The following is a 12,601-nucleotide window of genomic DNA, read 5'->3' as shown; positions in this document are numbered from 1 at the left end:
AGAGAGAGGAGGTGAGAATAACTATTTTTCCTCTGAGAACAAAATTACTTTAGTCTTAAATTTGATGTAATTACCTTTACTTTTGAGACGAAATGAAAACTCGAAAAGTCTGTTGGAATTATTTTCGACACGTTTCTCAGACCGACAAGTCCCCCACTCCTTGTCCTGTCCCCCGAGGTCGCGAAATCTGTCCCATACGGGAAATAACCCTTACGATTGAAACTGCAAAAAGCAGACGAAACATCTGATACGAAGGGCTTGGGTGAGCCACTGGGGACATTAATCAATCCATCAATGGACAGTAATATGCATCAGAAAGTCACTATCTTAGTCGAATCAAGAAATGTGAAGTGATGGAAAACAGAGATAGAAACAAATGGTGGAAACTTGGGAAACGAAAGTCAGTCGCTATTAATGCATTAAAAGATTTGTTTATGTCTCGTGTGACAAATGAGCTGGTGACGAAAATAGGTTTTTATTCGGTTTTAAGAAGCTTAGGTTTTGCCCAGTACTTACAAGCACATCTTGTGAGTAGTTCTAGATATAATTTACATGAGGCTTTTAAACATGTTTTAATATGTGTGTGCGCGTGCGTCTTGAGAGAAAAACGGAAGAGAGAGAAAGGATGCACACACAAACAAATAAATAAACACACACACAGTCTAGTGAAGTCAATCAGTCTCCGCGATTTCACGCTTGTCAGGACCCCCTACAGAGCTCAAAAAAAAAAGCAAATGAAATGTCTCCACCGTACTTGCCCTCTGTCCTCCGAGAGATGGTAAAGACAGATCTCACCCATCCTATGCTGCAGTACACAGATGGCTCAGCTTTTCCGCACAGTCAGCCGTGATGCTGCCAGCAGTAATCTCATTACATCCACGTCAGCCTACGAGGCTTTCCAACATCGGCACAGACCTTAGTCCAGGCGTCTGAGCTGGGTTGCATGTGTGATCTTAAAAATAAGTCAGTCTAAGGTCTTCCGACTAAAACTTCGCTAAGTTTGGCATGAATAATTGCTTTGTCATTTTGAATTTGTGACTGAAGACTCATTGTTTTCGAGATTTTGTATGCTTATCAGCAGAAAAAGATTTCTGATAGTTCAGCTCGAAAACCTGAGCTCAACCTTAAGCCTGACTTAAGTCGTCTCATGCAATCAGCCCCTGAGGTACGGTGCTGCAGCAGGTGACGCTGGTCGATCTGTACTGTCATTGTGGGCATTCTTGACTTGCCTTCACCCTTGCAAAACATTTTGCACTAAGATCCTCTTGAATGCGAAACAGCTGTTCCTTGCCCTGAGAACAATAATTTGTTGGATGGAAAGTTCACGATGAGAAACTTAGCGACAACCATTACAAAAAAGAAGAAAAAAATGACGACGATGATGATAGTGCTGCTGCTGCTGCTGTTGCTAAGGATGATGATGGTCAACGACGAAGACAACGACGATGATGTTCCTAAGCCTGCATTTAGTCTCACTTTCTTTGTCTTCTCCGGTATCCGTCGGTGCCAGACAAAGTAAACAGTTCGAGCTTTCATTTGATTTTCTTCTCACAAAATGGACACCGAGGCGATTTCCATTTCTGTAATGTGATTGAGGTCTGCAAGTAATTCTTTTCTCCCTGGCACATAATTGACCAGTGTCCGACCTCCAGGCGGGGGCAGGAAAGGTCTGACCTGTCCATTAAGCACACTGGTGTCTCACGACAACATAACTAATCTTTACCCGTTACCACCACCGACATGTAGCTCCACCCACTGTACCCACACTCCCTCATCTGCTGGTTTATGTCCTACGTGAGTGCAAAATGTATAAGATTAGTCAAACATAACATTTTTCTAGTCCTCCATAACATTTTTGACTATTCTTTTCTTTTTCCGCCATTTCTGCTTTTGATATTTCCGCGGTCGTGCAGGCTGCTCATCAGAAGGGTGAGTGAAGTCTTTGGACATCCGCACAAAGATATTCATTATTGCAAGCGAGAGACATTTTAAAATGCAATGATACTGTAAAAACGACCTGTTCCTGTGGTTCTGATTTTCCGTTTCACTAGGTTTTTGTACCGGCAAGCTGTCGTGTTAAGCGCTCATCCAGTGATGAGGCTGGTGCTTCCAACCAACATATTTTATTCTTCCACCGCAGATGATTGTGTTTGCCTTCCATTCTTATTGCTTTGTTTTTCGTAAAAATAGTTTGCTGCCTCTTGTACTGTTCAACCAATTGGTCTGACATTTTCTGTCCCTACATCTTCGGTAAGTTCAGTGTAATATGCTGGATGTTTTTGGTAAAATAGCTTTCAGATCATGCTCTATGAAAACTACGATGCCTTTTCGGGAAATTAAGCACACAGCTTTATCTCCAACATCTGTGAAAAATATATTGTGCTGTTCACTCCTTGTTGAGTTTCCAATACTCACTATCAACCTTTTACTATTTGCTGTCATCCATCACGTTTAACTGCTACGGTATTTACTGTACAAAAACTGTCACTTTTTTTATTAGTAGACACTGAACGACTGAAAGAATTGGATTGCTTGCTGGGATGGACGGAAGGGTTGGTCGGACCAAAAGTCTTGGTGCTCGGCATGTTGTTGCCAGGCTTTTCTTTAAAGATAGCCGCCAACTGTCTCTCACATCAGAAACATTATTATTTAGTCTATTTGACTGCGACATAGTACTGATTTCTAAAGACATGTCGTATTTGATAAATTAAATGTCAATCAAATAAACCTAAGTTTTTAAAAAAAAGCTAGCGCACTTCACATCTTGGCCAACGGGACAGACCAAAGTAGTCCGTGGGTGTACTTCGCCCACCCCTGCACTAGGGGTAACCTTTAATGCTAAAATTTTAATAACAATCTTTTCAGCACCTGGCGAGTGATGCAAAAATAAAATTCTCAGGATGTACTCAACGGGAACTACCGGCTGTCCCGCCGTCAAAGGACATGAAGACAGCAGCGGCTTCACCATCCATCTCCAGAAGCGAGGGCTCATTGGTCCAGATAGATTCGCTCAAGATGTGACCGTGACAGGCCATCTTTTCGAAGCTCAAATTAGGAGACGGCAGACAAATTGAAGTCCGGTACTTTGCGGGATGTATTTACCCAAAACGCCCGAACTGGAACTGTGCTGACTACGTCATCAAGTCTAGACGCCACGTGATACAGTGAGCGCGCAAAGCGTATTTTCTCCAAGCCTGTCACGTGTTACCATTCGAAAATAACTGATCGTGAACGAGTTACAATAGAAGAGATCGTTTGAGCGTGATGAGCGCTTGCTCATGGTCCATGTCCTCCACCTCCCTCATTGTCAGGCCGGCGAGGGTTACCTCCCTTAGGAACCCAATTTGCGCAGAGTGATCCTTTTGAAAGATCTTAACAGAAGAAATAAAATGTGGGCTTGTTCGGCAGTATTCCTTTAAAATTCATTCTGTAAAGACTCATGGAGAAAAAAAATGAATAAGCAAGTCAAAATTCTTTTTGGATGGGAGTGTACGCCATTACGACACAACCACCGAAAATGCTACTTCTTGTTAGTAGTACAATCGCATTATTTTCACATTATTTTTTTCTAATAACTGAAACCTAATGCAAGAAAACTTTGTTCAAAACCTTCGAAAGAAAGATGTTTACTGATAACACATTTATCAATCCACCAAGTGCACTATGTACAATCATCAACATGAACTTTTTTTGTGGTCTACGAAACCCAAATCCATTCCTCGCCTTTTGAATTTCTGTCGCATTTTTATTTAAGAAATTAAATATATAAATTATGAATCTTCTGCCTGTTGCAAACAAACATTTAAAACCTACAAGATTTAAGATTATAAATAAGAAACCATGAAATAATAACTAATCCTATTCCAGGAGACAATCCCCAGAAATTACTGCATCTTTTGTCTTTTCTGCTAAATAATAAAATATGTCATATATCTAATATAAACATTTAATAACCAGTGGTGTATAACCCGTTAAAGCAACCCTACCCCTTCCCCCTGAGACTATATCAGAGGAATAAATAGAAGGGCAAAGGTGGAGGGCGGGTACTAACCATACATGACAGACTCGATTTGACATGTCAGACTAACTCCATCGGAACGCGGAGACAACGGCGTCTGAGTCAGTGCAGATGCAGTGCATCCTCCCTCTGTGTCCTCCAAACCCTTGCGATGACTGACAGCTGAGTGTTATAGAACTCAGACAAGAAAACCTGATATTATCAGTCATGAAGTGCTGAAAAAATGATAGACGATTCTGAAACTGACGGGTCGCACTTCTTGGGTCAAAAGAAAGACTATCCTTGAATAGGAAATCGCTGTCTTCCTCGGGTTTTTATTTGTAGAAGAGAAAACGAGTTATTTAGAATTTATTTCCTTACCCCGTTTAACGTATTACTTTTAGTGATCGACAGCATTCTCTTATTGACCCCTGTACTCTTCTCTCACCTCTCCTAGTGATGCACAATTTCTGTAGAGATCACTGAACTATTGTGCTATGAATCTTCCTTCTTGTCATCGTCACTGTCGTTTCCATTGTCATTGTCATTGTCCTTGTAATTGCAATTCCTATTGCCATTGCCACTGTCGTTGTCTGACTTTTCTTTTCCTCTCAGCGGTGTCCGTGTCCGTGAGCTGCTTCACCCTCGTCGTTATATCCATCGAGCGTTTCTTCGCCATCTGCCAGCCGCTGAGGTCCCGGAGCTGGCAGACCCTCAAACATTCGTACCGCGTGCTGCTGATGATCTGGGCGGCCTCCTTCCTCCTCATGGTGCCCATCGCTGTCTTCACCAAGGTAAGCGAGCGCTACTCTTTGTCGCAGTCACGTTCTGGTCTGTTCGACGGAGGTCAGAGGTCAGAATTTCAATTTCTGCTGGTCAGCTTCAGGCGATCAAGAATTAGATAGGAAAGATGCGGGAGGGAGCTAGCCTGTCGTTCAACGAATCCCACTGAAAAGCAGAAAAAAACCAGTAAAGATGGCGAAAAAATAGGGATTTCTTTTTTTGCCAGGAAAAAGATTGAAGATGATGTTACCGATGAGGATAATATTGATGGGGGTACGTTACACATACATAAGTACGTGCACAATACATACACATACAAACACACACATACATGCATACACACACACACACACACACATTGTTTGAAGTACGCAGGACAAACATATTTGCAGACAAGTCCGCACTCACGAACACGTCTAAGTCTCATAGTAGACCTAACGAGGACTTATTATTTCGCCAGCATCGTACATTAGGTCCTATGAATACACCATTACCCAGGGCATCCATGCACCCGATGACTTGCTGCCTACCTTTTTATAAATTTAATGTGGTAAACAAAACAAACATATTCACAAAAAAAAGAATAACAAGGTAACGCGATTATTCTTTATTTTCTAAAATAAAAACAAGCTCATTTTTTTGTCGTTAGAAGAATGGTAGTACATTAAGGACTATAAGGAAAAGCTGATTTTTTTAAAAAATCACTAAAGTATGCAGAAAAATCGGTGTTAATTCACCATGAAAGATTTATTTTTTTGCTGGGCCGAAAATATATCTGTAAAGTGTATCAGGGGAAGCACATTTGCACGCATAAAGAATAGTTCTTTTATACATTATTTATACCACGGTCTGGAGAAAAACTCATTTTCCACGGGTGGGAGTTTGCGGCTAGCCAGGAGAATAATTCAGCAGTAAACTCGTCAACCTTACCTGGCCTCAGCAGGATTAACAGGTGCATAAAGGTCTCTTGGAACCACAGCTTTTGAAGTCTGTGATTCACCAATGGACTTGGAGAAAAGCTTCTGTTTGTTTGCACTGACTTCTGACGGAGGAAGCACAGACCCTTTCATCCTGTTATTTGGTCCATTGACAGGTAGCTTGACTGCTGATTGCTTTCATCAAAGCTTCTGTAGCTTAGTGTGTAAAGCAAGAGGTTTTCTTAAAAGCGAAAGTTGCGGTTTATTTATTTATTTATTTATTTATGCTGATTTTGCTCTTGAGAACTTGCGTGTGGATGTGTGTTTTAAAGAATTAAAGGACCCTAATCTTTGACATTTATCATGTAGATGGCTTTGGGGTTAGGTCTATGACTGTGGTTAGCTTCAAGGTTTTAGCGAGAAGAGTGAGTGCATGGTGAAGTTCATGACGACAAGGCTGAAGACAGAAGATCTGTTTCTTGTTTCTCATTGTTTCATGAAACCACCAACATCTTTCATTACAGTTGGAACCCATACCATCTCCCATTGTCCACCGTCCTTATCTTGGACTCCATCATCTCAATTAACATGTCCCTGGACTACCATGTGACTCATATTTTTACATGTTTATGGCTTTTGTCTCTATTCGTCTGACCGTATCTGATGTCCAGGCAATAAAGGTTTTTTCCAGACATGATTAATCCAGCTCTCTACACTGCATAATTTATAATCTACAGAAACTTCACAACTCTGCAGCACTCCTTGTTCTCAAGTCAAGAATGCATGATCATGTCTCACCTCTTGTTTGTACATTCCACTGGCTGCCTGTTCAAGACCAAGATGACTCCCAGCTGGCTGTGATGTGATGTGATGTGATGTGATGTGATGTGTTAATCTGTGCCTCCTTCCTACTTACACATTTAACATACTCATTGTCTACTCTCCATAGAGACACATTCATTTCTTGCCAGACCTCACTACCACATTATCATCATTGCCGACTATTCGCGCACAAAGGTTTGACGAACGATACTTTTCTTATTCTTTCAAACTATCCAACTGTCTGCCATTCTTATTTTAAACCATTCAGCTTTGCCCACGTCTTAAGAGGGCTTTAAATACTTTAAGCAGTTGTCAACATTTGATTTCTCATCCCCCCTTACCCCCGCCACATTGACATCTGCCGAGCAAAGAGATGTTTTGTTGTCTGAACAGACAAAAATAATGAACTGAAAATCCAAAGATAGTCAAAGGGTTATGATAATAAATCCGGGAAAAGTTGCTAACTTCCTAAATACACTTGAGAGGAAGTAAGATTTTTGAGGTGTAAATGAGAGTAGTTTTTATTCGATTTATTTATTTCATTTATTCGAAGGACGCAAAGATATAGTACCTGGAAAAACACCGAATAGGTCATGTTTGAATAACGGAATCATTTTTCGTCCTCGTGCATTTGACCAAGAAAGAGAAGTGTCAGATGACAGGCCGTGGTGGAGTTTGGTAATGTCACAGTCGAGATATGAATAAAGAAAATAAATGGCATTGACGTCAGGGGGAGATAACCTCCTTACTGGTGGCGCTAAAGGTAACTAATGCAGTTAAGTTGTAACAAGGAAGTGACTCTCGTCGTCTCAAGAAGCTGAGACAAGAGAGGAAATACCTGAAGGTTGCAGCAGTTCGAAGCATGGAGAGTCAGGAAGATAAGCTGAATATGGAGCATGCAGACCATCGGCTGCAAGAAGGAAGGAACGGTGAAGATGTTTGACGGTCGGAACACTTTGCAGAAGGGAGGGTTAGGGGAGATAATGCGATGTGGGGTCTCGAAACTGTCAGGTGTGTGATGTTAGTGTTACATTTACAACAACATAGCAGACCATGTACTGTCTTATCATTATGATCCTCTGACCCTCGTCTGCTCCCCCCACTAGCCATGCAGCACTGACACTCGTCTCTCTGTCTTGGTTGTCAAGGTGATCACACTAGACAATGGCCACCAGGCGTGCCGCGAGATCTGGCCCAGCCACTTGCTGGAGATGCTGTACGCCGCCCTCCTCGATGTCGTGCTGTTCGCCATGCCGCTGCTCCTCATGGCCGTTTCCTACACTCTGGTTGCCAGGCAACTGTGGTCAGCCGCCAACTTTGTCGTGACGGGCAGCCCCACCTCTGGTAAGAACCACTTTGGCCTGGCCGTCTGCGGTTATCCTTTCTCCTGAAGTCTCCTGAAGTCTCCTGAAGGCCGACATAATGAAGGGCGACATGCTAGTGGGGTTACCCCACTTCCCTCCTCTCTTTGCTGCTTTCTCTGTCTCTCTGTCTCTCTCTCTCTCGCTCACTCAAAGTGTTTCCCGCATCTGGTCTCAGTTAAATATTAGCAGTCATTTGTGTTGAACATCTTTGTACTTCAAAACGCAGGGTTTTCTGAGTTTGTTTCCAGCTTTTATTACCTATTTATTGATGGAGCCTGTAGCTGTAAATTGAATTATATCTAATTTTAAAGATCTTTCAAACCTTTATAAATATTTAGCAACAACCTGTTTCTGGGAAAAAAATCACTTACCCTAACATTGTAATGGACGGAAAACCTTAAAGGCAATCACAAAAAAGTTTGACCGATGTTGAACAATTTAGTTTTTGAGAATTGCTTAATAAAAGAAGGTGTTCCATGTTTACAAACATTGATTAGTAGAAGACAGAAATGTGCCATTATAATTAATAAATGTACCAGTTTGAGGCTTGAAGAAGGAGTTTAAAGCTGGTTTGTTATTTTCTTTCATCGTTTCAAAACTGGTTGGTTGGGTGCTCTTTCTTGAAGAATATATGAGTATAATATTATCTCAGTATTATCTCGTCTGTGTGGTTTCTCTATATTTCTCTCGCACTCATATTGTCTCCTAGTCTCAATTGTCCCTTATCTAATTTTTATCTCACGACTCAGATTAATTATAACATTTCATGGCTCCAATATACACGGCTATGTTATTTGTTCCAATGGTTTTAATTGTAGTAGTTATATCTGTGGCTAATACTACATCGAGGGATATACTCGATCCTCTATCCAGTCACCTATTCAACAGCACTGTGCTGGTAGTCACGGACACGTTGTTTGACTTGTGACTATTGTCCTCCTCCTCATCAGCCCCTGCTACTCCAGCCTCGTTGTGGCAGGAGCGTGGCATGACGGATAAGTAACAGTGACACTCACCACGGGGCGCTGCTGTGAAACTTCCCCACCATCTTTTGTATTCAGCTTGATTCTTGTTACTATTTTCTTTTTTACACATTAAATGTGCTAAACGATGGTCGGCCCGTTTTTTTTGCTAAAAATTGCAAAGGAGTGCGCGTGGACGTGGTGACAAATATACATGTATGTCCACTCACGTCCCGCAAGGAACCATTTGAGCACTCCTTAAAAAATTACACTAATCTCTCTTTCGTGTTTTGCAACAGAGAACGGTGAGAACGCCCGCAGTTTCTGCGATGCGACCGACTCCGCCAGCCTTGACACCCCCATGACCCATTCGCCTTTGATCCCCCGCAACCACGAGGTGAAGGACAAGACCCGGGGTCATTACCACGGTCAAGGTCTCCTACGACTGGGTAAGTCAGCGGGGAGCAACGGGCGGGGCAACTCCTCCAACGGCACCTCCTCCATGTCCAGCCAGGCTGCAGCATCCGTGTTGGGCGGCTTGCGGCCGGCCTACTACAACCGTGTTCTGAACAACAAGCGACGTGTGGTCAAGATGCTGTGCGTGGTGGTGCTGGAGTACTTCCTGTGCTGGGGTCCTCTGTACGCCCTCAGCACCTGGACTGTCCTGGACTACCACAGCATGAGGCGCCACGTCACCTCCTCCCACAAGTCGGCCATCCTGCTGCTGGCCTACCTCTCCTCCTGCATCCATCCCATCACCTACTGCTTCATGAACAAGCGCTTCAGACAGAGCTTCGCCTCTGCCTTCCGCTTGCTGCTTTCGCAAGGACCAGCAGCGCTTCCGCCTCCACAGTGATGGCTCGCAGGCCCTCACCCTCATGGCCTCCACCATCAGGAACAAGTTCAACGGCGCCAGTCGCTAGAGTTGCCTTTGTACTCTCGCCGTTGTTGTGCTCCGGTGACCATAGGAGACTAAAACTGCCTTGAAATTATCACTTTTTTGCAGATTATCTGTGCAGGTAGAAACTTGCACAGACAGAAGAAAAAAAGCGCCTTGCTCTGACTTAATGTTTCCCTCCCGTCTTTAAACAGGAAAGAAAAGTCACTTAAAAGCTGGTATAGGTAGTGTAATTTGTTTTATGCGTTTGCCACCTCTAGGAACATAGTCAACGATGAACCTTAGTTTAACTCAAGGTTTTGTGTTTGTAAGATGGAAAACAGCCTCAGAGCATACATGTAGCTGACGCTGGGTAGGAGGTAGGATTTGAGGATAGAATTTTACCTTCCGATAGCAAGTTGCTTCTAAGACAATGGCATATATCAATTTGTTATCATTTGCAAAAGTGAGAGACTCACACCTAAAGCTAATTGCATTAATAAACAAGCAAACACGCACATCAAACAAACAAACAAACAAACAAACAAACAAACAAACAAAACATTTAACAAAATAAATATCAAAAGTTAGAAAAACAACTCTTAAAAGACCATCAAACAAACCCCCCCAAAAAGCGACAAATATTAGATTGACCAACAAAGAAGTCACACATCACAAATGAGAAGCATACAATTTAATACAAAACATTAATCAGATAATAGACTGGTCAGAAACAAATCGTAACAGGACTTTGCAATTGGGATTCCTTAATAAGTCGTTTTAAACGCCCCCGAAATAGTTTACTTTCATGTCGAAAGCATCTGTAAACTATATTTTCGAAAAGAAAACACAGATAAATTATTTTATATTAAATTACACATCCACCAGTGAGGACAAATCATTATTTGCGAAGAAAAGTATTGGCATTGAAAAAGTAATCATCCATTCGGTCCCCTCAATAATATTATTTTTAAAAACTGCAGAAAGCTGTAAAGGGAGAAAATATTTGATTCCCTCCTCTTAATATTGTCATATCTTCCCGGGTCCTGAAGACGTGATTCACTTTATGATATAATGTGGTCTCTGTGGTACGCAGACATGATCCTGCATGAAGACATGCACGCACGCACACACGCAAGTAGGTATATTTTGTAGATATGAATTGGAGGTAGCCATACATTAGCATTTACTATTTACTCGAAATTTGATTATCTGAAGGTTTTCGCACGGTGCACAGCTTGTGGCTACAAACGACTTGCTGCGTCTGTTGGTGAACTGACCGAAAAGTTACAAAACCCTGGGGTACTGGTGAAACTATTCTTATCCCTGGTGTGTACGGGGGAACAGAAAACACCCGAACCTGTCCAACCAGCAACTGCTTACCTCACCCACTACAACATTCTTCATTGGCCAGCAATACAAAACTTCAGCTCACTATCGTGTCGACTTAACTGTGTGAATGGGTCTGTTTCCAAGCTTTTATACTGTTGATATACTATTGTGATGGAGAACATACTGGCGACTGCTGCTGACGAAGTAAGTTATGGTGAACATTTAGATGACAGCAGCAGCTGCAACTTCAAGTACAAGAACAGCAGCTACTACGACTGCCACGACACCAAGGACAGTGGTTGTTAACACAAGATGATAATTAATTTCTCGAGGGTCGTGTTGAATGAGACAGATCAGAAATTACGATAATCAACACAAGTGTTTAGCAGAGTTGCTCAGATGAACTCGCTGACAAACTCTTTATTTACTCTCATGCATCTTCACAACTACCATCTATAACTTTGGAGAGCCTCCCACACATGGCACACTTGCATGCATACGTTTTGCTGTTAAGTTGGCGCTGTTTGTTGTAATGATTGTTATTTATTTAAAAACATGTTATTGTAGTTAGTGTCTCTGTGTGTACATGCGCGCGTGAGAGAGAAAGAAAGAGAGAGTGTGTGTGTGTACGTTAACCAAAGAAAGAGAGAGAGAGAGAAAAACATTATAAATACAACAACATCAAAAATAGTTACAAACGAATAAATGAAGGAAAAGATGAAAAGAAAAGTAAAATGAATGACTGGAATAAAGGAGCTAAGGAACAGTCTCACGTGATTGAAATGACATTTTTTAGCTATTGAGGTTTATGAAACCAAGAGATTGGTCTTGAAAAGTTATCAGTTATCGTGTGGTTTCATAACATTATGTATTACATTACAATGAGCAACAATCTTGTATTTTACATTAATCTCTATCTTGCCCTCCACCCTCTCATCATCTCTCTGGTAATTTCGGCGTTTCTCGAAACGGGTCCATCCCGAATACCAGTTACGGACACAGGTCAGCCTCGAGTTCATTGTTCACACCCACGGCTGCTGGCAGACTACGTTGTGTTCACTGATTGTGTGGGAGACTTGAGGCTGTGACTGCTGACATCATCAAACTGATGTATGGTGAATGAATCTGGGCAATGATGAGCTATACTGTCAGGAATTTCAGTTTTATTTTTGTTGTTGATTCTGAAAATGGAACAGCTCTAAAAACGAATTAAAAGCTTCTTTGAAAGGATATGGTTTGTGTTGTCTTTATTTAAAAATTTGTGCGACCTAAGATCTCAAAAAGCTAGATAAAGGGAGAGCACACTAGTGTGACTACTGAATGCTCACAGTTTCTGAGGTTCTTTCCCCTGACCAAAAAAAAAAAAATCCTCTTGGATTTGAAGTTGCAGGAGAGCACTGCATCGTATTTAAAACGTTCTGTTACTGTTTTTGTCAGCGTTTCTTCGTTCTTTTTGCTAAAGCTAATTTTTGAATAATTAAATTAAGCTAAATCATCAACGAATAAAACATTTTCTATCATTTCTACTGTTAAAAGTATAATTTTTC

The 12,601-nt window shown here is 41.7% G+C and overlaps 1 protein-coding gene across 1 annotated transcript in view; it reads left to right on the top strand.

The window, feature by feature from the left end:
• LOC112560505 (cholecystokinin receptor type A-like) overlaps positions 1–12,284 on the top strand; it is a 51,994-nt gene extending 39,710 nt beyond the window's left edge. The window contains exons 2-4 of the mRNA XM_025232409.1: positions 4,613–4,791; positions 7,668–7,863; positions 9,145–12,284. Coding sequence (XP_025088194.1) covers positions 4,613–4,791; positions 7,668–7,863; positions 9,145–9,701 — 932 coding nt within the window. The 3' untranslated portion in view covers positions 9,702–12,284. The remainder of the gene's footprint in view (positions 1–4,612; positions 4,792–7,667; positions 7,864–9,144) is intronic.
• The last annotated feature ends 317 nt before the right edge of the window (positions 12,285–12,601 follow it).

Source organism: Pomacea canaliculata, linkage group LG3 (assembly GCF_003073045.1).
Source record: "Pomacea canaliculata isolate SZHN2017 linkage group LG3, ASM307304v1, whole genome shotgun sequence".
In the NCBI taxonomy this organism is placed as follows: Eukaryota; Metazoa; Mollusca; class Gastropoda; order Architaenioglossa; family Ampullariidae; genus Pomacea; species Pomacea canaliculata.
The sequence above is the reverse complement of the archived record's forward strand: the minus strand, read 5'-3'. Positions and strand labels throughout refer to the sequence as shown.